The sequence below is a fragment of the Mytilus edulis genome, chromosome 7, assembly GCF_963676685.1.
Source record: "Mytilus edulis chromosome 7, xbMytEdul2.2, whole genome shotgun sequence".
Classification (NCBI taxonomy): Eukaryota; Metazoa; Mollusca; class Bivalvia; order Mytilida; family Mytilidae; genus Mytilus; species Mytilus edulis.
Window position 1 is genome coordinate 76,414,391 of NC_092350.1, and position 26,850 is coordinate 76,441,240.

General features: G+C 32.1%; 1 protein-coding gene across 2 annotated transcripts; it reads left to right on the forward strand.

The window, feature by feature from the left end:
* The first annotated feature begins 628 nt into the window (after window positions 1–628).
* Window positions 629–26,850, forward strand: LOC139482247 (zinc finger protein ZXDC-like). 2 transcript variants are annotated; one of them, XM_071265977.1, is made up of 13 exons: window positions 629–1,693; window positions 5,088–5,188; window positions 8,544–8,672; window positions 9,137–9,226; window positions 9,605–9,786; window positions 10,270–10,465; window positions 10,904–11,078; window positions 11,573–11,851; window positions 12,637–12,753; window positions 17,665–17,826; window positions 18,334–18,468; window positions 20,171–20,295; window positions 21,234–26,850. In XM_071265977.1, exons 1-13 carry the CDS (start codon window positions 703–705, stop codon window positions 21,375–21,377), a joined length of 2,826 nt encoding a protein of 941 aa, XP_071122078.1. In that variant the 5' UTR covers window positions 629–702; the 3' UTR covers window positions 21,378–26,850. The 2 variants fall into 2 exon arrangements, with proteins under 2 accessions (XP_071122078.1, XP_071122079.1); XM_071265978.1 differs by having other exon boundaries at window positions 12,640–12,753.

A 26,850-nucleotide genomic window follows, 5' to 3' on the forward strand; every position in this document is an offset into this window, starting at 1 on the left:
AAAATGCCAAAGTTGATGTTGAATCCCTAGAAAACAAACACTCTCTGAATCAAAGGTTGTGGTCAAAGTAAATTATGCTAAAAACTGTTAAGACTCTGTTAAGAATTATAAAGAATGTGACCAAAATCAGGAAAATATATATATATGATCATATATAATACTTCCATGATTGGAGTCATTGAAGCCTCAGACTACTATAACACATGTGTTAACTTATAGTAGTCTCAGTTGAAGATATAGGCTACTGCCGGCAAAATTAACGTAACAATATGACAAAAAATGCATTCAGTTCTTGTTGATATTTTATATCAATAGTAATATCTCAACTAATTCCATGTGAAATTTGTAGTATTTTGTCCTGATTTAAACTCAGACTACTATAACATGTGTTATAATAGTCTCAGATTGTCCAGATTTAAACAAGGATTTGCAAATATTGACTGATTAAAAAAAAATTCTTTAAAAATTAAATGTATGTTAACCCTCATTTCAGTGTGAAAAAATACAAGTAACTAAAGAAACATTTACATATTAACAAAGCGGACCAAGATGTCTTAAAATAAAAAGTATTTAAACGGGGGTATTTTAAAATTCCCGCTTAATTGTACTATTTTACAAAAGACAAGTGCGCGTGACGTCACCGCAGTGACTCTTTGGTCAGAAATGGCGAACCCCATATGGTAGATCGAATGGGGCTTCAATATGTCGATAGAAGGGGGTCTGTCAAGTAAAGAATATGGCGGCACCCTTGAAAAACATGCGACCGGCTTCAGTGTAAATAAAGGCGACATATCTGACACTTTAATTGAGAGAACCGAATCATATCATAAAAAGAACAATGAAGATCAAATTTTGTCGTTTCAAGATGGCGACATTATCGAAAAAAATATTGACACTGACATTGAAAATGTACAATTTCTATCAAGCGAAGATCTTGACAGCTTCAGGACGGATCCTCAAAACGATTCCGAATGGCTGAGAAGTAGACATGATAGTGATAACTTTGACATTCCTTCGTCGTCTTCTGATGAGGGGGATTTCTTTGAGGCGAGTGTCGTCGATCTCGCCTCGGGTGGTACCGGTATATCACTGCCACTGGACAGTGATGTTTCTGGTGCTCAAATTTTCATGTCTCCTTTAAATCAGCCTGTGTTCAGCACAACAGATACAAATCTAGTCATTCCACCATCTTCCATTCATCAAAATATTAACTCTGTTTTAAATGCAGACATAGGGCAGTTATCACAGTCTATAAAAAACAATGAACAAATTAATACAGGTACTGCCCAAAATTCTCAAACCATTACAATAGTTGGCCAGAATGAGGACATGAATAATACTGCAAGACAAAGTGCAACCTACAATGTTGGAAAGCCGCCTGGTCAAATACCCGAACCTACAGTATTGATGGCCCCTATCAATGCCAATAACCCACAATTGATTCAAGCCACAGCGATTCCACAGACAATTCAAGTGATTCCACCACAGTCCTCAGTGACTCCACAGGGGAATTTGAAGTTTGCCACCATTTCCATTTCAACAGACAAACCTTCAAACTCGACCCACATCCTTGTGAATACAAACCAGGGCAACCAGTTATATAAAATCAATACAGCTGATCTACAACAAGCCACAAATGCAATAAAACCAACACAGCCACAGGAGGGACAACATCAAACAATCCCACAAACAGGTTAATGTTATGCATTTGAAAGATTTTAATGATGCAATATAAAAAGAAGATGTGGTATGATTGCCAATGAGACAACTCTCCATAAGAGACCAAAATGACACAGAAATAAACAACTATTATATAGGTCACTGTAATGTTCATTTATGCTGAAAAGGAAACATTTTTCAAAACAACCAACATATTTTCATATATATTCAATGTTTTCAAAGTTGGATCATTAATTTCACCATTGCCATTTCCTATATCACTGGGGTAAAGCTGATGACCGTAACTGCATTCACGGTCATCCCAAGATGTCGGATGAAAAATTAGGTCAGTTTCTGTATTGTCTGTTAAAGTGTTTCTATATCATTTTCTTTACAAATCATACATTGAAACGATGTAAATTTATAAAAGAATCACTCGAAAATCACTAATTACTTCCGAGAAATGTGTATGAAACGGGAAATTCGATTTGAAAAAATAGTTAAGATGACCGTAAATCATAATCAAAATATTTTCAAGATGACCGTAACATAAAACAAGGATGACCGTGATTGGTAAAAAGATGACCGTAATTTGTAAAGACTTGACTAATTAATATAGGACGACCGTAACTTTTATAGGATGACCATCAATTCTAAGAAATATCCGTATTGTATTCAAAGCTTTTTTGTTGAGTTTGTCGATCTCAATAGGGGATCGGTTAGCGGATATAAATATGTTTCATAAATTTCTTTTTTTAAACTATAATATAATTGGCCATATTTAGGATTTATAACAATGATAGTAAATTGCATATTTCTCGTAAACAATGAAATATTTATTGATATCGACGTTAAAATTTTAACACAAATTGACAGCGATACGACGAAAATTTGAAGAAACATGAATGTGTCCCTAGTACACGGATGCCTCATCTACACTATCATTTTCTATGTTTAGTGGACTATGAAAATGGGATAAAACTGTAATTTGGCATTAGAATTAAAAAGATCATACCATAGGGAAAATGTGTACTAAGTTTCAATTTTATTTAACTTGAAGCTGGACAAACGGACAAACAAACAGACGAACGGACGAATGTACGCACAGACCAGAAAAGCATAATGCCAATAAATGGAGCATTAAAAACATTAATAAATATATGAATATTTGGTAATCGAGCCCATGTGTATGGTTCCAGAGGAAGCAGATTAAAATCTTAATTTGTCTTGATATATGCAGGCGGAAACACTTTTGAAATAGAACAAAAAAATCGAAGCTCTGTGTTTATCGAGAAAGCGATAAAAGTTAACTGTAATGTTTGATATAGTAACAAAATTTTTAAAAGTTAATAGAAACAAATAAAACGACAATTTTCTTATTTTAAAAACACCATTTGCATAAGTTTTCAATGTATCTATTACATAGTAATGCAAAACAATAAGATATCAAGTCGAGATACCTATCTAATGAATCACAAAAACAGAGTAGGTGTGTTCGAATCGCTATTTTTTTTCTAAAAGTACTTGACGACAGTCTTTTAATTTGGATGATGAAAATGGATATCTTCGAAAAAATATGATTTTCTTGTGTGTGATAACTAGGGTTTATAATCTTCAACCACTGAAAATGTATAGTCTGCCCTTCCACGAAATATTTAATTAGAATTTTTTTAAATGCTTAATAATTTTCAAAAATTCCATCTGACATCCAAACAGACAATATTTTTAAGTTGAATCAATGCAGACAAGATCATTAACTAATGCTCATTAGCTAGTAGATACATTTGTCTTTTAAAATATAACTGACAGATAACGATCGATCGTATTGGTGCTATGTGGATAAATTTATCAGTTTTCAAGATCAAAATTGGCAGAGCGTCATCCCTACAATGGCTTCCATTTCTACGATTGTGAGCATGAACTGGCGTAATGGGGAGATAATTTTGAAGAAGTAGAATCCTGACTGTATGAATAACATTTCTGTATATATATATATACTAATTGACAACGTTCCGCCTTGTGATACGCTTTTCGTACAATACTATTTTAAGGATCTACTTTGCTGGAGCTCACCTTCACTAGTTTATTCGAATGATATTTTCAAAATATTTCTGTTATTTTATTTGCACGACAAAATGAAAGACGATATAATATCAATGTATATTTATTATATGTCATTAAAAGGAATCCCAGAAACAAAAAAAAACTTCTGTCGAGCAGTTGAAGGCTGTGCACCGCATTTTTTTCATTATGCTTGTAAGGTGTCATTTTATCGCGCTTTTGTAGCATGTTTTCCCTTCCTGTTCATGTTCATTTGCATGTCTTTTGGCAAATTTATTTTAAAAATTGAACCCTCTACTGTAAAAAAGATACATATGGTAATCTCTGCATTTGAAGCACGTCTTATTTTCTTCTACCTATAGGATAAAACTCTCATATTAATATGTGTATACCAACACGATTAATCATTTGATAAAAAAAGATAGTTATATAAATACGGATATTACTTAGAATTGAGGGTCATCCTTTAAAAGTTACGGTCATCATTTACAAATTACGGTCATCTTAAAAGCAGTTACGGTCAGCCTTGTTATGAATCGCTGATTCTGTTGCGGTCATCTCGATTGTGATTTACGGTCATCTTGGCGATTTTTTCAAATCGAATTTCCCGTTTCATGCACATTTCTCAGAAGTAATTAGTGATTTCCGAGTGATTCTTTTATAAATTTACATCGTTTCAATGTATGATTTGTAAAGAAAATGATATAGAAACACTTTAACAGACAATACAGAAACTGACCTAATTTTTCATCCGACATCTTGGGATGACCGTGAATGCAGTTACGGTCATCAGCTTTACCCCAGTGTATATGCTATTATAAGTACTAGAAATTATGGTATGATCCACAATGATATTCTAGAATTCAAATGAATATAGATGTACATTTCGGTCATCATACAGCCTTCAACATGAACTGAAATCATGTCATACAGCCCGCCTTAAGAGCTGGTCCCTGACTTGAAGAAATGTGAAACAAATTGAAAAAGGGAAAACCAACAGCCTTCTTATATGAAACATTTGAATAAAAGGACGATGAATTAATGGAAATGTAGAGCGTCAATGAGACAAATCAAGTAAGATAAGAAATTTTATTTCAAGTCCGGTTACATTAAATACAAACATAAGCTCTGTAGAGCTTTTTGCCGACAAAAAGTCATCGTATCCGGTCATATTTTATTTAACAATACATATACCCGGTAATAGCCAGATTCTAGAATACTTGTGAATTAATTGATCAGAGATTAAATGAAAATTCTTCAATTAAAATATAATTTCCTACAAGATAAACTGTTTTAACATACATGTAAGCTCACTATCAACTCTTGATTGTTTTTCTGGTAACTAATGTGAAATATGTTTTTTACAGGTTATTTATTGTTAAGTCCTGACACTTCAAACAATGGACTGGTTAATATTGTACAGATGGATGGAGTACAAAAGGTCCTACAGCTAGAAAACTCACCTAAAGTAGGTCTTCATTTAGACATTAAAACATTAATTTATAATATGAATCATGGGCCCGTTGAGCAAGATGCATATCAACACATCATACAATGTTTATTTTAAAACAAGCTTTTAGTGAAATACACAATACATAATACACAAAGTAATAAAGTGATAATATGAGCAATGTATGATTATGGTAAGAAGTATGAGGTCAATTTAATAAGAAAAAAAATTAAGAATTAAAAGACTATGATATAAAATTTATTAATTGGGGAAAAAAATAGAACCAGAAATAAAGTACCTCATTTTGTAGTAGTTCTCCTCATGTCTAGTGCAAAGCAGTGAGGGACTTTCAGTGATATTGTTTGCCTCAAATTACAGCCAAAATTCGGCTTTTTCCCCTAGAGAAAATTCCCAATAACTAAAAAAATGACTGAAAATTCCTCCCAAAAAGTTTTACATTTTCCCCAAACAGTGATGGCATTGGTAGTAATCAGTGATGTCGTTAGAAGCCGGCAGCCGGCGATTTTCGCCGGTTATTGTCGTTTTCCCGCCGGCTATTTTTGCATGAGTAAAAAAAAATAATAAGATAAAAAAGATAATCAGGTTAATATTAACAAATAATTGTTCAATGCATCAGCTTCCACGATTAAAGTCGCGATAAACAAGGATGTAAATCAGTGTTTACCTTTGACTAAATATAGTTCATGTAAATGCAGTCCGCTGATTGGTCGTCTATTTAAAGTCGGTAAGTATTGTATGTTTGCAAGGATAAAAAGAGAGACGTTCCGATGGACATTATGACCCTGTTTGGCTTCAAGAGAAGGAATAGGCCAAAGATGACAATAGCATGTTATGAAAATATATCAGTCAAATAAAAGAAAGTATAATATATATAATGTTGTCAAGAATCTGGAAAACAGCACCTTTTGTAGTTCACATTTCAAAGCCCACGACCACGTGGTGTCCAGAGAATGAAGGTCAATAACGAAAGTAGAATATTGTCGACCACAAATAATTTTTAAAAATATCTTTAGTTCAAAAGGATTTTAGTTTACTGCTTACTGAACAGTTAACAAATAAGAAAAAATAAAACGACATAGCTTGACAACATGTTTGAAATACGTGTACAAGTCTTATGAGAAAAATTGGGGTCGATCATTTGTCACTATTTAAAGTACGTACGCAAATAAATCGATCAAGATATTTAATAAATTCGATTATTATTGAAATAAAATTATAATATTTCACCTATTATTTGACAGGCACTTGACTGTGTATTATTTACATATATTCAAGAACCAATCTAATTAAAAACCGATCTCTCATCGCTCCTGTTTCTGATATGTCGCGTGGGAGATCTAACGAAACCCGCTTTGAGGTCACATGTGATTGAACTAAAAGTCATGAATTTATAAAGATATGCAAATGAGTTGACGACCTATTAATAAGCCAATCAAAAAAGTTTATGAATTATTATGACTGACGATTTCGTCGTAAATAAAATAAGTTACATCCCTTTGCCTTACGTTTAACTTCGAAGATCGTGGAAGACTCAATTTCATTGGTCGAAAAAGACACACCTACGAGGTCACTCACATGTGACCTCAAAGCGGGTTTCGTTAGATCTCCCACGCGACATATCAGAAACAGAAGCGATGAGAGATCGGTTTTTAATTAGATTGTTCAAGAACAGACTTCCCAGAAAAAAATCTAATATAGATTAGCCTTGCCAGGACTATATATACGGATTCTCATTTAAAAAAAAAATCAAATGTGATTGAAGTCAACAACAAAAATAAGACAAAATTAACATTTTCCCAAGCATCTAAATCACTCCCAGGTATGCTCAGAATGCAGGAATTTTAGTCTAAATTTTCAAATCTTTTTGGGGAGAGTATACGATTTTATAAAATATAGCACCTCTGTCAGTAACAGTTTTAACTTTGAAATCGAAGCTCCAGCTGACTACTAGTCAGTGAATATTGTTTTTAATTTTGTAAAAACAAAACCAACACTTTTTTAATATAAAATTAAAACATAATGTTCTCAATGTCAGAATTACAATTTTCATTTAAAACTAAATTATTCAATGCAAGTGATAATTCAAACCAGAGACAATATGTTTCTATTCAAACTAAGATTTTTGGATTCTTTCAGTTCAAAAATATTTACTAGCAGTCTGCAGGAAAATGCACAAAAATGTATATTGGTCCATCAAGATGATCAATGATGTGATCACATGTACAGAAAATTTACCCATCATGTTGCTAATTTTAGTTAATCATTTACATTATCTTCAGTAAAAAATGATGTTTTCAGAGGTCTGAATAAGGGTCTAGGACACCCCCAGAATGCAGGATTTTGCACCATTTTAAAAAAAAATCATGGGGCCCTTGAGCGGGCCCCAGACCCCCGGCTGTAGTAGCGACGAGCAAGCTCGTCGCTGCGAACAGCTTCGCCGTCCGCATGTACTTGCCGCCTATTTTAGAAATTCAGCCTGCTTCTTCAAAACTTAGTGACATCACTGGTAATGATTGTAAATATCGTATTCATGTTATTATTTTGATATTAGAAAGCACTTTTGAGATCCGGTTTTCTGATCAGAATCATCATGGTGTTTGTAACACATATGGTTTTCAATGCATTTAGTACCATCATTGCTTCTGTTTCTTTCCCCTCTCCGAAAAGTACCTTTCAGGTTGAAAAAGTCTGACAACCAAAATTTAATATACATAAAAAAAACAGTGCAAAAAAGACAGCAAAGGTCAGCAAAAAAGCGGAGATGTGTTTAGAATAAAATATACAAATTTCCCAATTTCAATAAAAAGTATGCACTTTTCCCAATAAAAAAAGGTACAGGTAGTTATGAAAAAAGACAACAATATCACTGACTTTTATGTTCAGATACATGTACATGTAAGAATGTATCTTTTATAGCAAAGCAAAGAATTTAGCAAAATAACATTCACCATATTCTAATTATGTCCCCTAATGAATGAAAACCTGGCCAAATCTGTAGTTTTCGCAATCTAACTTTATTTTGTATCAAACAAATATTTGTAAGGAAATTATACACCATGCTTATCATTACCAAACTCAGATCAAGTTTGAAATCACCGTTTTTATTACTTTTGTCCCTTTATAATTAAACATGCATGTTAAATAGAAAAAAATGCTAATTTTGCTGTATATTTACAAGTAAGGTCATCAATGTCCCATGGACACTAGTTACTTTTTATTCATAAAGGTTCTAAAAAACTATGAAAATCAATCTGTGTTGTTTATGAAATATCTTCACTTTCAACATGACATTTTCTGTCAATTTCTTTCAAAATGTTTGGGCACTGAAAAAGTATTTCCTTTCTTTATTCAGGTGCTCATGAATTCTATGGAGAATAAGAAGGTGTTTGTTTGTCCAGTAGAGGGCTGTAGTAAGATGTTTAGGAGATTATCAAAGTATAAAACTCATCAAATGAGACATACTGGAGAAAGGCCATTTAAAGTAAGAAACATTGATGATTTGGAAGATTTTTTAATTGAATTATCCTAAATGTATATTTATATGACCAGGTCTACAAAAGATACACATACTTAAACATGATTAATATAATGATATTCTACATAGACATTGTTATCGTATTCAATATAACATTACAATGATATTCAAGATGTTTTATGTCCTTAACCTGTTTGCTGTCCAATCATGAACTGTTTGCACTACTGACAATATAAAAGTTCAACCTGACGTAACCAGTATATAATTTGGCATATTGTCTGTCTACCAATTTTTGTAAACCCTCTCAAGGGACTAAATCTTCAGCTTTCTATTAAATTTATATTATAGGTTGATGTCAGCAATGTCTCAGACTACTTGTAGAACAAATTTCAGTCCTTGTCAATTATGTGTACAATAGTTATGTCCCTTGTCAAAAATGTCAATGTGCATACTATTCATTCTATTTGCAGTGTTCAAAAGCAGGCTGTGAATGGGCGTTTACAACTCATTACAAGTTAAAACGACATGAAGAATCACACGAGGGCAGGAAGTCTTTCATGGTATGGCCAAAACAATCATGGCAGCAATAGCACATTAAATTATCTTTTGTAGAAATTAATTGACATCTTTAAAAACAAAAAAAATAATGGTTTAAAGTTTATCATCTTGTTATTATGTTGGATTACTTACTTTTGAGGAAATGGCAGTTTCAAATTTAAATGTTAACTTAGGTATTTGTTAGAGCTTGTTTTGGTACATGTTTTATTTGTATACAATGTCAGATTCATATACATGATGTACACAAAGTAAAATTCCACTTGTTTGTCAACATTTTTATAGGTTTAGGAATTTTTGTTTTGCAGTATTTATTAGTGATTTTAATCCAAATCCAATGCAACTGACAATTATGTGTAATTATACATTATGATATATTTCAGTGTCCTATACCTGAATGTGGAGGGAAGTTCACAACAGTTTATAATCTCAACTCTCATATAAAGTTACACAGCAGACCATGTACAGAGCAATGTCCTGTGGAGGAGTGTGCACTGAAGTTTGCTACCAAGAGACAGTTAGATGCACACATGAAATCACACAGTGGGCATGAAAAAACATACAAGTAATTAATCCCTATCAAATTTCTAAAGAGTTATGTCATTTTGAGGACTTTCAGTATTGAATGTCAATCTTTTCTTTGACAAAGGAACCTAGTTCTAGGTACCATTAGACATTTGAAGGATCATGTGCATAAAAATTGATTTATCTAAAAATAGACAAAGGTCTAGAAAGAATATACATAGCACCCTCTGATCTGTAGAAGTTTTGCTTATTTTAAATTTAAATAGACAAAAGGTGTATCCAATTTCCAATTTCATGGGCCCATGACATGTCCTGCAGTAGTTTACATGGACTAAAAGGGTGCAAATGTTTGTTTAATCTCAATCACCAGATCAGTTTTATCTTGTGTACTTTATTGCTTTATAATATTTTTTCTAGCATGTATGGTAAATGTTTAAAGTAATATAAAAACACTTCACTCAATACAAGCAATATTATAATATCCTAGAAAATTTAGAATGATTATATATGATCTATATTTCAGATGTCCTCATGAAGGTTGCGACAAAGTGTTCATATCAGCATTGTCCATGGGTTCTCATCCAAGGGTTCACCAACATAACAAAGATGATCTGACCTGCACATTTGAAGGCTGTGGGAAGGTGTTTGACAAAACCTGTAGACTTAAACAGCACATGAGATCACATACAGGAGAAAAACCTTACATCTGTGGATTTGAAGTGAGTTGTATATTTGCATAATGATCTGGTGATCATCTGTTATCTAACTTAAAGGATAATTGTGTATTTATCGACAACCCAAAAAAAAGCTGGTCTTCAGGCTTCTTTTATTTGATATTCAATTATCAAGTAAATACCACTTTTCCTCTATCCTATCTTTATAATTTGATACTTGTGAAAATAGATCAATCAACAGTGCTAAATAAACTTATATGTTATGTTATACCAAAGTTTGCAATGTCTATGTTCTTGTTTATGTTGTTTTAAATGCAAGAATAAACAAAATTAAAAACATCTTCATTGGGCAGAGCAAATTTGGAACTTCTCTGAAGTTGTTTGATTTATTAAAATTTAAGATTGATACCTTAACCCTGTCATTCAGGAAACCCTTTATATATTTAAAGGCAAATGACATTTTTTGCTTTCTTTGTTTTACAGGGTTGTGAGTGGGCTTTTACAACAGCCAGTAAATTAAAACGACATCAAGCCAAACACACAGGGGTCAGAAAGTGGGTGTGTGATCTCTGTGGTAAAGCCTTCATGAGATCTGAGCATCTCAAAGGTCATAAAATCACACATTCAGGGGATAAACCATTTGCCTGTCCTGTAGAAGGTAAGCAAATGAACCTCCTTTTCTAAAGAGCTTCCAAACAACATATATCTTTTACTAAAAACTAAATTTCAGGTTTGCAGAAATAGGGTGAAAAATTGAAAACAGCAATTAAAAAGAATTGATTTTCAGAATTTAACTTTGTGATCATATTCACTGCATTGTTAGTAGCCTGATTCTGATGCATTTTAATGGCAGAAATAAAACCTAACAATAGTTTCTGAATTAACAGTAATTTAATGCGAAATTTTATTTACTGATGTTATTATTACCAGAACAGAAAGTAGAAAAGTGTTGTTAGAAACTTATAAACAAAGCTAGGGCGCATAATCTGTATTTTTATCATTTTGCAGTTTGGCACTAGATTATCCACTATATTTTGCGTGCTTACTTTTGATAAAAGAGGTTGAATTTTTTAGACAACATTAGACTTTAAAATAGCAGAGACAAGTTGGCTGTAGGTTGGAATAATGTAAATTGTTTAATATCTCTTCTAGGATGTGGTATTAAATTCACTGCCAAAAGTAGTTTATTTGTTCATATCAAGAAGCATGAGAATGGTGGAAAGAAAGTGATGTACCACTGTCCAATGGAGGGATGTCTGAAAAAGTACTCTAACAAACCCTCACTGAGGGCTCACATCGTCAAACATGTTAAACAGGTCATGTCTGAGGGCAACAGTACACAGGCTGACAACATAGATATCATGCCTTACCTAGACAATGATCTGCCTGATATTGGACTACTTGCATCTATAGATGGACCCAATTCTTCAGGTATTTAAACTTATAAGATGTGGGATACTGATTTATGTGCTAAAGCATGTGCTTTTAGATTTTCATAAATGTATCATTTCCAATGTGGTTGGGGGAGGATTTCAGAATAAATTCTCAAAAAGATCAGAATTATTTAGAGATCTGATGAATATACTAATTTGTACAACAGAGTAATAATGGTATTAAATAGTAATATCCTAAATAGAAAAAAATATGTAAGGATTTTGTTTTTTAAAATCGATAAAGAGCATGGAACAAAGCAATATAAAAAAGATGGACAAAGTAAACAGTTTGTGTTACTTGCACAAAACGTCCTGACCAACTAATAATCTATATACCATTCCAGGAAGGTTAGATATATTATACACCATTTATTCCAAAGGTCAAACTTTTAAAGATATTTTGGCATTTACAGTGGGCAACAACAATTTGTCATCTCAAAGTAGGCAATCCTGTAATGCATGTAATCAGAAAATTTGGAAAAGATGATTCCTACATATACAATCAAGAACTGTACATCTCGAAGTTGGTTTCCATTCTCTAACTTTAGTTTGCCTCAACCGAAGGTTATGAAACTGATACACAATGCTTATTACCACAATACACAGATCAAGTTTGAATTTTGGTGATGTCTCTTTTACTGTTCTAGAGTTATGCCTCTTTACATAGGTCAAACTTTTAAAGATATTTCGGCATTTCCAGTAGGCAACAACAATTTGTCAATTGATTTTTTTTAAAAGGGACAACACTAAGATTCTCTTGTAAATTTCCATCTTTAATTTTAAAAGTTCCAGATGGTCAACCAGAAGTGACTGATACAGACTGTCCTCAGAATGCCCCAGTCCAAGAAACTTCCTCTGAACAAGTGATGATAGATCCGTCAGAATTTATAGCATCTTCTGGTAAGGTTCAATCGCAATTATAATTGAAGGTAGTTTTCTAGTGATGAAAATTAGAATGTGAATTTAGTGTACACCATTGCTTCAGACTGTCATTTGATCTCTTGTGTGATACCTCTTCTTATTTAAAAAAAAAAGTTATTAGTAATAATAATGTATGTTTGTTGGTCATAACAGTCTCATTCTAAAAACAGATCTTTATGATTTCATATGAACAGAAAAATATATGTTTTAATTTATATGAATTATTTTATGACTAAAAGGCCATATCCCTAAAAAATTGTTAAATATGAAATTACCAGGATGGCTAGCAAAATTATATAAAAAAAAATTAAATGTATCTGATTTGGCAAAACAAATGTTTTTATGTATGACATTCAGATAAACATTAAAAGCAGCATTATTATATTCTATGGCGTCCATATTAGCCACTTACACTTGTATTACTTATTCTCTGCTAGTGTTTCAGTTATTAGAGTTTTTCATATCTTTAGACTGTTTGAAATGAATCAGAGCTGGTAAGGAATTGCTCATCTTTCAAATGAGCAATGAGGGACACCTTTGATTTTAAAACTGTCATCTCAAAGTAGGCAATCCTGTAATGCATGTAATCAGAAAATTTGGAAAAGATGATTTCTACATATACAACCAAGAACTGTACATCTCGAAGTTGGTTTCCATTCTCTAACTTTAGTTTGCCTCAACCGAAGGTTATGAAACTAATACACAATGCTTATTACCACAATACAGTTTAACGGTGTGGGTAACTTAAGTTACCCACAGCCCAAGATGGAGCCGCCTTGCGTCGGTTAGGGTCTTCTCTTCTATAGAATAACAATACCATGGATGCATCAATTAAACCACTGAATTAAAAAGTTGTATTAATTGTTTAGGGAAACCCCTAACATTAAAAGGTGATTAAATTTTACAAAATAAACGATCACAGCACGATTTGAAAAAACGCTTAGGCTGTCCGTAACTTAAAAACAACTTGCCCTTAACTTTTTTCATTATACCAATAGGAATGTCCGTAACTTTCAAAGAATCAACATACGTGGATGTAATGTTTTACTTATGATAGAGGTTGCATCGAATACATAATCAGAAATGAAGTACATCTCTAGTATGATATAATTCATTTGAATTAGAATGAAAGACAAAATTGGGAATAATATGAAAACAATAACGATAAATCCGTTAAACTTGGGTCTGATTTTTTATAACGTCGGGATACCCAAATCGCCCAGTTCAGAGGGTGGTTTCCCACCATTGCAGATAATCTGTGGAAACATCATTGTTGATTTTTATTTTTATACGACCGCAAAATTTGAAAAAATTTTCGTCGTATATTGCTATCACGTTGGCGTCGGCGTCGTCCGGCGTCCGAATACTTTTAGTTTTCGCACTCTAACTTTAGTTAAAGTGAATGGAAATCTATGAAATTTTAACACAAGGTTTATGACCACAAAAGGAAGGTTGGTATTGATTTTGGGAGTTTTGGTCCCAACATTTTAGGAATTAGGGGCCAAAAAGGGCCCAAATAAGCATTTTCTTGGTTTTCGCACTATAACTTTAGTTCAAGTTAATAGAAATCTATGAAATTTTGACACAAGGTTTATGACCACAAAAGAACGGTTGGGATTGATTTTGGGAGTTTTGGTTTCAACAGTTTAGGAATTAGGGGCCAAAAAGGGCCCAAATAAGCATTTTCTTGGTTTTCGCACTATAACTTTAGTTTAAGTTAATAGAAATCTATGAAATTTTGACACAAGGTTTATGACCACAAAAGAACGGTTGGGATTTATTTTGGGAGTTTTGGTTTCAACAGTTTAGGAATTAGGGGCCAAAAAAGGGCCCAAATAAGCATTATTCTTGGTTTTCGCACAATAACTTTAGTTTAAGTAAATAGAAATCAATGAAATTTAAACACAATGTTAATGACTACAAAAGGAAGGTTGGTATTGATTTTGGGAGTTTAGGTCCCAACAGTTTAGGAATAAGGGGCCAAAAAGGGACCCAAATAAGCATTTTTCTTGGTTTTCGCACCATAACGTTAGTATAAGTAAATAGAAATCTATGAAATTTAAACACAAGGTTTATGACCATAAAAGGAAGGTTGGTATTGATTTTGGGAGTTTTGGTCCCAACAGAATAAGGGGCCCAAAGGGTCCAAAATTAAACTTTGTTTGATTTCATCAAAATTGAATAATTGGGGTTCTTTGATATGCCGAATCTAACTGTCATGACTGTGTATGTAGATTCTTAACTTTTGGTCCCGTTTTCAAATTGGTCTACATTAAGGTCCAAAGGGTCCAAAATTAAACTTAGTTTGATTTTGACAAAAAATGAATCAATTAGGTTCTTTGATATGCTGAATCTAAAAATGTACTTAGATTCTTGATTATTGGCCCAGTTTTCAAGTTGGTCCAAATCGGGGTCCAAAATTAAACTTTGTTTGATTTCATCAAAAATTGAATAAATGGGGTTCTTTGATATACCAAATCTAACTGTGTATGTAGATTCTTCATTTTTTGTCCTGTTTTCAAATTGGTCTACACTAAAGTCCAAAGGGTCCATGATTCAACAAAAATGTACTTAGATTTTTTATTATGGGCCCAGTTTTCAAGTTGGTCCAAATCAGGATCCAAAATTATTATATTAAGTATTGTGCAATAGCAAGTCTTTTCAATTGCACAGTATTGCGCAATGGCAAGAAATATCTAATTGCACAATATTGTGAAATAGCAAATTTTTTTTTAATTAGAGTTATCTTTCTTTGTCCAGAATAGTAAGCAAGAAATATCTAATTGCAAAATATTGTGCAATAGCAAGATTTTTTTTTAATTGGAGTTATCTTTCTTTGTCCAGAATCAACTTAAATCTTTGTTAAATACAATATACAATGTATATTCACTTTTTACTACCAACTGATAAATTAAAATAATCTTTACCATTCAGTGATAACAAGCAGTTTTTTTACATCTTAATATTTTATGATGTATTTAAATGAGTAGTTATTGTTGCAAACTCCATTAGAAATTTTAATTGAGATTAGTTTTGGAATAAGGGAAAGGGGAATGTGATTAAAAAAATTGGGTTCAATTTTTCTCATTTGAAATTTCATAAATAAAAAAGAAAATTTCTTCAAACATTTTTTTGAGAGGATTAATATTCAACAGCATAGTGAATTGCTCTAAGAGAAAACAAAAATTTTAAGTTCATTAGAACACATTCATTCTGTGTCAGAAACCTATGCTGTGTCAACTATTTAATCACAATCCAAATTTAGAGCTGAATCCAGCTTGAATGTTGTGTCCATACTTGCCCCAACTGTTCAGGGTTCAACCTCTGCGGTCGTATAAAGCTACGCCCTGCGGAGCATCTGGTTTATACATGCATGTGGCGTGTATCATGATGCACTAACTGATTTTCTGCCAGCAATGACAAGAATAGATCATGCGTAAATCCGGGATTATTATTTTTTTGATGGGGGAGGGGGGATCAAAATTGCCCAATCACAAGACAATTATCAAAGGTTCAGCCAAAAACGATTATATTAAAAAAAATATTCATTTCTATGATTTAAAAAAAAATCACTTAATTCTAAGTCCAATGACATTACGATTCGATTAGAATTTATAGAGTTTCATTCATATTCGCCATGGACACAATTTCGCCGTTTTATGATTTTGAGGTGTAAAAACTTCAAAGGATGGTTGAAATGGAATTAACATGTCGTTAAATTATATTTTTATAACAAATATGATTAATTTTGAAAATGAGACTAAATTTCGGCACTTACGGCAAAGGACCGAAAAATGGACAACGATTTTCACACAATTTCCTGAATGACAAAAACGATTTCAAAGAAGCATTCCTTAGTAATTCTTTGACTGATTGCCCTAAATTTCAGTTTTTTACACCTTTCAAATGTCTGCTATTCGTCTATAATGAAATTTATTTGATAAATATTGTTTAAAGCTGCAGTTATTTGGTATTAAATAGATATGTAAAAACGGCGAATATGTGTCCCCCCTTGAAAAAAAAATTAGGAAATTTCAAACACCCTTTAATCCAACTTTTCAGATGATTTTACTCAAAACAAACACGTTTTCAAGCTAAGAATATTTTGCATTTGAAGTTATCTTCATAAAGAAATATCAGTATACTTCAAAAACATAAAGACCTGAACATAAACTGAAGAAAATATTGAAAGATATGGCGAAAATGAGCACCCCACTCCACAAACCCCACATAAAACCTCTGTGGTGTAAGTATGATGCGTTAATAAAATCACATTTGGTGATGAATGAGTAGTATAAACGGCCGTGAAGGTTACAAATACGATGTTAATAGTCTTCTAATTGTTGAAATTATAATTCTTAAAATTTTAAATCAAAAGTTACCCACATCTGAAAATAAAGTTACGGACAGTCTGCCTAGTTTCGATCAAAAAGTTACGGACGTCTTATGCATTTTTTTAAAGTTGACCTTGCACTTTAGTGAACTCTATATTAACAAATTTATGGTAATTGCTAGTTATTTCTTTATTCAATAATCCTATAAATGTTTACATTCTGCATGAAAAACGTCTCAAAAGGTACATTTTGTAAGAATTTAAATATCGACAAGTTTAGAGTCTGCCATCTTGGGCTGTGGGTAACTTAAGTTACCCACAGCCGTTTAAGCACAGTGAATACACAGATCAAGTTTGAATTTTGGTGATGTCTCTTTTACTGTTCTAGAATTATGCCTCTTTACAAATAGAAATATTGCTTAAGTTATCAACAAATAAGGACATGGATTGATTAAGAATTTGAAATATTGTAAAATCATATGTGTATTGCTGATAAACTGTGTGTTAATTTCTAAATGTCTTTTGGTGTCTGTGTAAAGTAATTTATTCATTTGCAGGTATTTCGGAAACATCATTCATTACAACAGATAGTGGTGATGTCCAACAGATAAGTCCTGATGTCATCAACCAGATCCTATCTTCCATGGAACGGCAGGATCAGATGGCCACCACTACTACTGACACAATAGTGACACCCTCACCTAGCACCAAGACAAAAGGTAAACTTGTAATCCAAATAAGTACTGAAATAGATCATCTATGTTGCTAAATTTACTTGATAAAAATGAATATTCATCAAAGCTTGTTAAACAGATGGATTTAGATTTACCTGTTTCAGTCATGTTTGGCATGTTGAAAGGGGAATATATGTTGTGCTTAATTTATTTGCATTATGAGAACATTATACTTTAATACTAGAAATACAATTTCCATGCTCAGTATTTTTCATCAAAATAAATACACATGTAAGTAAAATTGTATTTTAGCATGATGTCACAATGGTCAAATAGGTGAAGGAAAACTTGTATGATAAAATGCAACTGTATTAATAAAAAGAAAGCATTGATGAAAACAAATTATAAAGAACCTTTGTCAGATTTGCTGGAGACCAAATATTTTGGGAGCCCAATATATGAAATATTTACATGCATCAACACTCTACATTGTCTAAATATGAATATTTTACAATCTGGTCATTGTCAGATGAATAAATATTTATCTTATAGGAACAATGTCAAATAGTAAATCAGGTGGTTCTGCAAGGACAGATTACCATGGTAACCATTTGATGAGTGAGAGAGCAAAGAAAAGAAGAAATAAGGAGGCATCATCCATGGCAACTGCTGACACTTCATTCCAAGGTAAATATTATTTAACAATGTTGATTTATAACTTTGTTGATTGTATTAGTATTACATCCACTGTTAAATATTTAATGCATACTCACATACAGTAAAGATTTTGGATTGGAACCAAGGGCAGATAATTTTGATTTTGTGATGGTTATAGGGTGCAATCAACAGTTTTTATACGCCCGTCTAAAGACCACTATAAGGTGATATCCCTAAAAAAAATTGTTGTTCAGAATTTTCCAGATGAAAGAACAAGGATGGCTAGCAAAATTATAGAAAAAAATGTTCAGTGTATCCGATTTTATCTAGAGAAAATGGGGAAAATATTGCCTTATCTTTGCATAAAAAAGATAAGACTAAATATGGTATCAACTTTCGTCCGTTGTCCACACTTGGGACAATTTCTAAAAACCGCTTCCACCAACTTTTATGAAACTTTGTTGAATTGTTTATATCTATTGACGTAAGCTCCCTTTCGATTTTTATCAAAATATCTGATTTTTCGTTTCCATGTTATGAAGTTTTATCCTTAAAAAAAGGGGGATTTTCCAGTTTTCAGACAATAACTCAAAAATGCTTCCATCAACTTTAATGAAACTTTGGTGAATTGTTTATATCTATTAACATGTGTTCCCTTTCAATTTTTATAAATTTTAGATTTTACGTTTCTGTGTTATGAAGATTTATGCTTAAAAAATGGGGGATTTTCCAGTTTTTCGGACAATCGCTCAAACACTTTCACAAAATGTTATGAAACTTTTGTGAATTGTTTTGACTTGAGCTACCTTTCATAAATTTAAAGAAAATGAACAACTATAGGTCACCGTATGGCCTCCAACAATGAGCAAATCCCATACCGCACAGTCTGCTATAAAAGACCCTGAAAGGACAAATGTAAACAATTCAAATGAGAAAACTAACAGTCTAATTAATGTACAAAAAAAATCATTTAAAGCATAAAGACAAGCTAAAAGGGCAACAGGCATATCATGCGCTTGTAGCGTAGCCCTTTATTTTCTATGATGTCATATTTTGAGGAACCTTTTTTGATTGACCCTTTGTGGTGGTAATGTTAATAAAGATACTTGTATAAAACTAGATATCACTAGAATCAGAATTTTACTTAGTTTATAATGAAATAAAAATAAATTGTACTTTTAATAGTATCAAGAAGTTTTATCTAGAGAAAATGGGGAAAATATTGCCTAATCTTTGCATAAAAAATCTGAAATCAGGTCATGTTCACACCCATGAAGACATGATACCTGCACATTTTTCATAATCAAAACTCTATAAATTTCATAGATTTTTACCTGGTTAAATTTATCTTTCAAAAAATTCAGGCTTCAGGGTATGTTCGTCTGCTCTGAAAGAGCTACAGTGGCTGCAAATAAGTTTTCAATTTTCACTCCAAAAAACAGGATGTTTACAGTGTTATCTCCCCTCAAAACATATATATTTATTCTATTATTTTAATCATTCAACCTGTTTTAATTGAAGCTAATTAACTTATGTTTACAATCAAATACAAAAAAGTGGTAACTTTCACCAATTGTGATGAAAAAAAGGGACTTCCCTCCATGTCTATTTTTAGTCGCGGGGAATAACCCTTATTTTTTTTATACGAAACTATATAGGACCCATGGGTTGTTGGAAAGACAGCACAAAACAAAATAGATTGATATAATATTTTTGTATTTTATACTTGCAGATACAGCAGAGAAGAATAACTATATGACAAATTCCTTCACTTCAGGTGATGGCATGACATCTAGAGGGATTACATTCCGAGATCCAGAGACGGGGGTGTTGTATCTACAGACCCAGTTATTACAGGTTAGTTCATATGAGAGTTGTGGATGTACAATAGAAGATTATGTTTGATTTGATCTTTATTTTAGACTTCTGTAATTGTTAATCATTAAAATTTTGAATATTTTTTTTTTAAAGAAAAGCATATAAATAATTTATTAAATTCAAGAAAAAGAGAAAGCTTGAATACATTGTTTCCTCATATTGTATCTACTTGTATTTCCTAAACCACATAAATTCTGGAAAATATGTAATTGACCATTAATGATAGAATTCTTGGAGTTTGATCACTCTTTAGATTTTACTCCTTAAGTGGGTATGCTTTTAGGAGGTGGGTTTGTTATTTTTTATGGAGATCCACAAATTTAGACATTAAACAAAGTACTAATTTTCTAAAGGCTTCTATGCAGACTTTTCTAAACCAGAAAATCAAATATCTATGAAGATATATTTGTTCCTCAATCGATGAAAATTAATTCATGGAAATAAAAAATCAGTGTACAATAAGTTAACTTAATGTGAGGAATTTATCTCTAAAATTTACCAGTAATCCTTGATTAATAATTATTTATATTTTTTAAGTAAATTTCTCAAAATGCACTGTACAACACTTATAAAATTAGTAGCTGGCAATGATTATCCTGCCTATGTGGTATCAATTTAAAAATGTGAACTATAGTCAAGTCACAACTTCTCCATAGATTAAAAGAAATATGGTGCAAGAAGAGTTTGTTATGAATCAATTAATTTATGATTCCAAAGCAGGATACCAAGAAAAAACAAATAAATTGCTTGAAGCTTTATAGGAACAAAGGATTATTGCAGAATGAATAATAGTAGTTTTACACATGTTTGTCCTTATTCAAATGTGAATATCCATTCATTTGAAAACTTGATACTTATAAAGTTTTATAACTCATATATAGTGAACATTGGTTCCAAATTATATTTTCTTTTTAAAGGATGACCCACCAAATATGGAGATGTACTGTGAAGACCAAGAGATTTCTCCTGACCTGCCAGTGACCTCGTGTACGCCTTTACATGACAATTCTTCTATACCAGAATTTACTGAGTCCACGATAAACTTGCAAGATTTAGAGTAGAATATATATTCCAAAAGTTATTGGGTCGCAATAAACTTTCAAGATCTGGAGTAGATTATCTATTAAAATTTACTGGGTTGACTAGAAACTAACGTGATCTTGAGTAAATCATTACAGCTGATTGTACTGCCTTGTTACAGGCATACCAACTGGTCAAGCAAGCATTTGTCATTATACAACAAAACAGTCCGATGGGGTTGGTTTTATACATTTGACCAATTTGTAACTTTCACAATCTAATTGTGGATTTTGAGAGGCTTGGCTTGCATTTCAGAAGCTCATCTAGTGAAATGGCAATATTGTAACTTCAAAGTTCTGATAAATTTGTATAAGATTTCTATGTTTATCTGAATGTAACTTTGTAGCTATCATCAGATGAATTGTATTCAATTGAATCTAAATGAACAGATTCTTGGTCTCATCATTTTCTAAGTTTAAATCCTGCAAAAATTGCTTTATTGCAACATTTATTTCTGAAAATATTACATACAGTAGAAAATGTGATAATGATTTAAAGAACACTAGCATAAGTTAATCATGGCCGTAATGGTATTTTATTTTAGTTAATAAAAAGATTTTAATTATACCCCCGCTTTAAACCCCGCTTTAAAAAAGGGGGGGTATACTGTTTTACCTCTGTCTGTCCGTCCCATGAAACTTTCGTCACATTTTTCTCAGGAACTACACATCCACCCTTTCTGTAATTTGGTATCAACATTTATATATGTCAGCCATACCGTGTGATGCGTTTTCAGATTCATCACTTGACAACTTCCTGTTTACCGGAACACTTGTCTGATTTTACACATGATAGCCAAGTTGAAAATTTTCGTCACATTTTTCTCAGGAACTACAATACAAGGATTTCTGAAATTTGGTTTCAGGATTTATATAAGTCAGCTATACCGTGTGATGCGTTTTCAGATTCATCACTCGACAACTTCCTGTTTACCGAACACTTGTATGATTTTACACATGATAACCAAGTTGAAAATTTTCGTCACATTTTTCTCAGGAACTACAATACAAAGATTTCTGAAATTTGGTTTCAGGATTTATATAAGTCAGCTATACCGTGTGATGCGTTTTCAAATTCATCACTCGACAACTTCCTGTTTAACAAACACTTGTATGATTTTACACATGATCAGGGATCTCCATGGATGAAAATTGAACGATGGAGGAACTTTCACCATTACAAACCGTGTCTACGCTGTACAGTGTAGTGCGATCGGAAGTATGTTATCCCTCCATACAAGGAATGGTGAACATGCTAATTCATTGCTTATTTAGATTATATATATTTGAATTTTCATTATAGAATTAGAAGTATCAATATTTTCATTTATTGCCGTTTTTAACCATTCAAATGCCAAGTCTTAATGGTCCCCCCTTAGTCGAGAATGACCAAAAGCTTTCATGAAGGTCCCCATGTAGATTTCTTGTATTTTTTATACGACCGCAAATTTTGAAAAAATTTTCGTCGTATATTGCTATCACGTTGGCGTCGGCGTCGGCGTCGTCGTCGTCGTCCGGCGTCCGAATACTTTTAGTTTTCGCACTCTAACTTTAGTAAAAGTGAATGGAAATCTATGAAATTTTAACACAAGGTTTATGACCACAAAAGGAAGGTTGGTATTGATTTTGGGAGTTTTGGTCCCAACATTTTAGGAATTAGGGGCCAAAAAGGGCCCAAATAAGCATTTTCTTGGTTTTCGCACTATAACTTTAGTTTAAGTTAATAGAAATCTATGAAATTTTGACACAAGGTTTATGACCACAAAAGAACGGTTGGGATTGATTTTGGGAGTTTTGGTCTCAACAGTTTAGGAATTAGGGGCCAAAAAAGGGCCCAAATAAGCATTATTCTTGGTTTTCGCACAATAACATTAGTTTAAGTAAATAGAAATCAATGAAATTTAAACACAATGTTAATGACTACAAAAGGAAGGTTGGTATTGATTTTGGGAGTTTAGGTCCCAACAGTTTAGGAATTAGGGGCCAAAAAGGGACCCAAATAAGCATTTTTCTTGGTTTTCGCACCATAACGTTAGTATAAGTAAATAGAAATCTATGAAATTTAAACACAAGGTTTATGACCATAAAAGAAAGGTTGGGTTTGATTTTGGGAGTTTTGGTCCCAACATAATAAGGGGCCCAAAGGGTCCAAAATTAAACTTTTGTTTGATTTCATCAAAATTGAATAATTGGGGTTCTTTGATATGCTGAATCTAACTGTCATGACTGTGTATGTAGATTCTTAACTTTTGGTCCCGTTTTCAAATTGGTCTACATTAAGGTCCAAAGGGTCCAAAATTAAACTTAGTTTGATTTTGACAAAAAATGAATCAGTTAGGTTCTTTGATATGCTGAATCTAAAAATGTACTTAGATTCTTGATTATTGGCCCAGTTTTCAAGTTGGTCCAAATCGGGGTCCAAAATTAAACTTTGTTTGATTTCATCAAAAATTGAATAAATGGGGTTCTTTGATATTCCAAATCTAACTGTGTATGTAGATTCTTCATTTTTGGTCCTGTTTTCAAATTGGTCTACACTAAAGTCCAAAGGGTCCAAAATTAAACTTAGTCTGATTTTAACAAAAATTGAAATCTTGAAGTTCTTTGATATGCTGAATCCAAAAATGTACTTAGATTTTTTATTATGGGCCCAGTTTTCAAGTTGGTCCAAATCAGGATCTAAAATTATTATATTAAGTATTGTGTAATAGCAAGTCTTTTCAATTGCACAGTATTGCGCAATGGCAAGAAATATCTAATTGCACAATATTGTGAAATATCAAATTTTTTTTTAATTAGAGTTATCTTTCTTTGTCCAGAATAGTAAGCAAGAAATATCTAATTGCAAAATATTGTGCAATAGCAAGATTTTTTTTTAATTGGAGTTATCTTTCTTTGTCCAGAATCAACTTAAATCTTTGTTATATACAATATACAATGTATATTCACTTTTTACTACCAACTGATAAATTAAAATAATCTTTACCATTCAGTGATAACAAGCAGTTTTTTTACATCTTAATATTTTATGATGTATTTAAATGAGTAGTTATTGTTGCAAACTCCATTAGAAATTTTAATTGAGATTAGTTTTGGAATAAGGGAAAGGGGGATGTGATTAAAAAAATTGGGTTCAATTTTTCTCATTTGAAATTTCATAAATAAAAAAGAAAATTTCTTCAAACATTTTTTTGAGAGGATTAATATTCAACAGCATAGTGAATTGCTCTAAGAGAAACAAAAATTTTAAGTTCATTAGAACACATTCATTCTGTGTCAGAAACCTATGCTGTGTCAACTATTTAATCACAATCCAAATTTAGAGCTGAATCCAGCTTGAATGTTGTGTCCATACTTGCCCTAACCGTTCAGGGTTCAACCTCTGCGGTCGTATAAAGCTACGCCCTGCGGAGCATCTGGTTGGTAATTGTTATGGGGGTTAGAAATCATATGATGTGGAGCTTATTTTTCATGGACACTGTCAAATTCAGAACCCATTACCGGTATGGCTGATTTGAAGCAACAACAAAACGATTCGTACGGGTTATGTAAAAGGTTAAAGAGATTTGTAAAGCAAACGTTGACAAATGAAAAGGTTTTTAATGACTTTATCTGGCAAAGTGATGCTGTGCAACATGCATCTTCCGAGTCTGAATAGAAACCGGAAACGCGGATGTATCAATTTGATTGTAATATACGAAATGAATTCGGAATTACGATACGATATTTCTTTACAGGAAATATTTAAGTTTTTACTTTTAAACTTTTAAAGTAATTCTAAATTATCGTTACAGCAGTGCACGAGTTATTTGCGATGAAATAATATTTACTGTTTTGTGTCTTATTTTGTACTTCTTAAAAAAGGGGGATGCTGATTGCGTAAGTCAAAATAAACCACGTGTTCGACTTGTTAAACTGTTTTCTTTGTAACTGGATTATTAATTTATTTATTTAATCTAAATTATCATAATCATTTGCTGAAACTTAGTTGATTAATTCGACAAATGGATCGTCTATCCTCAGATAGTATTCTCCTGTTTGGTTTGTTGATCTACCTGTACAAGCTCAGGTACAAGTGATTAGCGATCTTAATCCGGATATCCCTCAGGCGTTAGAACTGTATTGGATTATAACATAAAAAGCCTAAGGGTTATGCAATTACATGCATTTGATTATAATTGATAAAAAAAATGGCGTCGGGCTACAAAAAACGATGAAGGTTTGAACGATAGCGGAAGACAATTTAACGATGGCGCGAGTCATTTGACGATGGCGCAAGACATTTGAACGATGGCGGGGCGCCATCGTTAAACAGGCCATGGAGATCCCTGATGATAACCAAGTTAAAAATTTTCGTCACATTTTTCTCAGGAACTACAATACAAGGATTTCTGAAATTTGGTTTCAGGATTTTTATAAGTCAGCTATACTGTGTGATGCGTTTTCAGATTCATCACTCGACAACTCCCTGTTTACCGAACACTTGCATATTTTTACACTATTAATATTATCCACTTGCGGCGGGGGTATCATCAGTGAGCAGTAGCTCGCAGTTTCACTTGTTTTATATAATCCAAAGGATTATTTTCCTTGTTTACTTTTGTTATAATTTAAGTTTAATTAATTCAGTTTTAAGCACAACTGACAAGAATTTGATTTACAACAAAAGGCATATTTAGTGCATAAAAAATCATCTCTGAATTTTGTATTAGTGTATTTTTAAGACTTTGTGATTCATGTTGACTTTTGAAACAAAAGTGCTATAATATTCAATATAATGTACATTATTATTTTGAATGTGCAATAAATATTCCTGTAGTTTAGCTGTTAAAAAGGAATTAAGTGATCAAAAATGTGTATAAAATTCTGTTGATGTCAGTAAAGTATGATTGTAGCAATTTATTTTCTATTAAGCAATGATAAAAATATTAGGAATTTAACATAGACCGAATTTTCTAACAATTGAATTTGATAAATAAATCGGTACTTTGTTAAGAGACAACACAACAAGTAAAAAGAAGTTTCATAAAAAAATCATCTGGATATTTTGTTCACTGGAAATATTTGCTAGTAATTTTACATATGGCATTACAGATCTGTAAACAATGAAAATATCTAATTGTACAAAGTAGCACATTAAGTTCTTATATAAATTTTAAAGAATACTGTCTGGGATTACTTTGATTTCACAATTTCAGTTAAGAATAAATTTATATTTAAATAATTACTACTATTTCCAATGCAATTTATACCACGAAAGTTTTGTGTTGTCTGTAAAATTGTTTCTGAAATGTGTAGAATAATTGTCATGTATTTTGTAAGATTGAATTTATATGTGAATAAGCAGGTTTTGCTGCATACTTCATAGTGAATGGTTTTTCCATTCATCATTTAGAATTGTATTTTGTTACAATTATAGATGATATATTGTTATAAATAAATCTGTTGTCAGTTA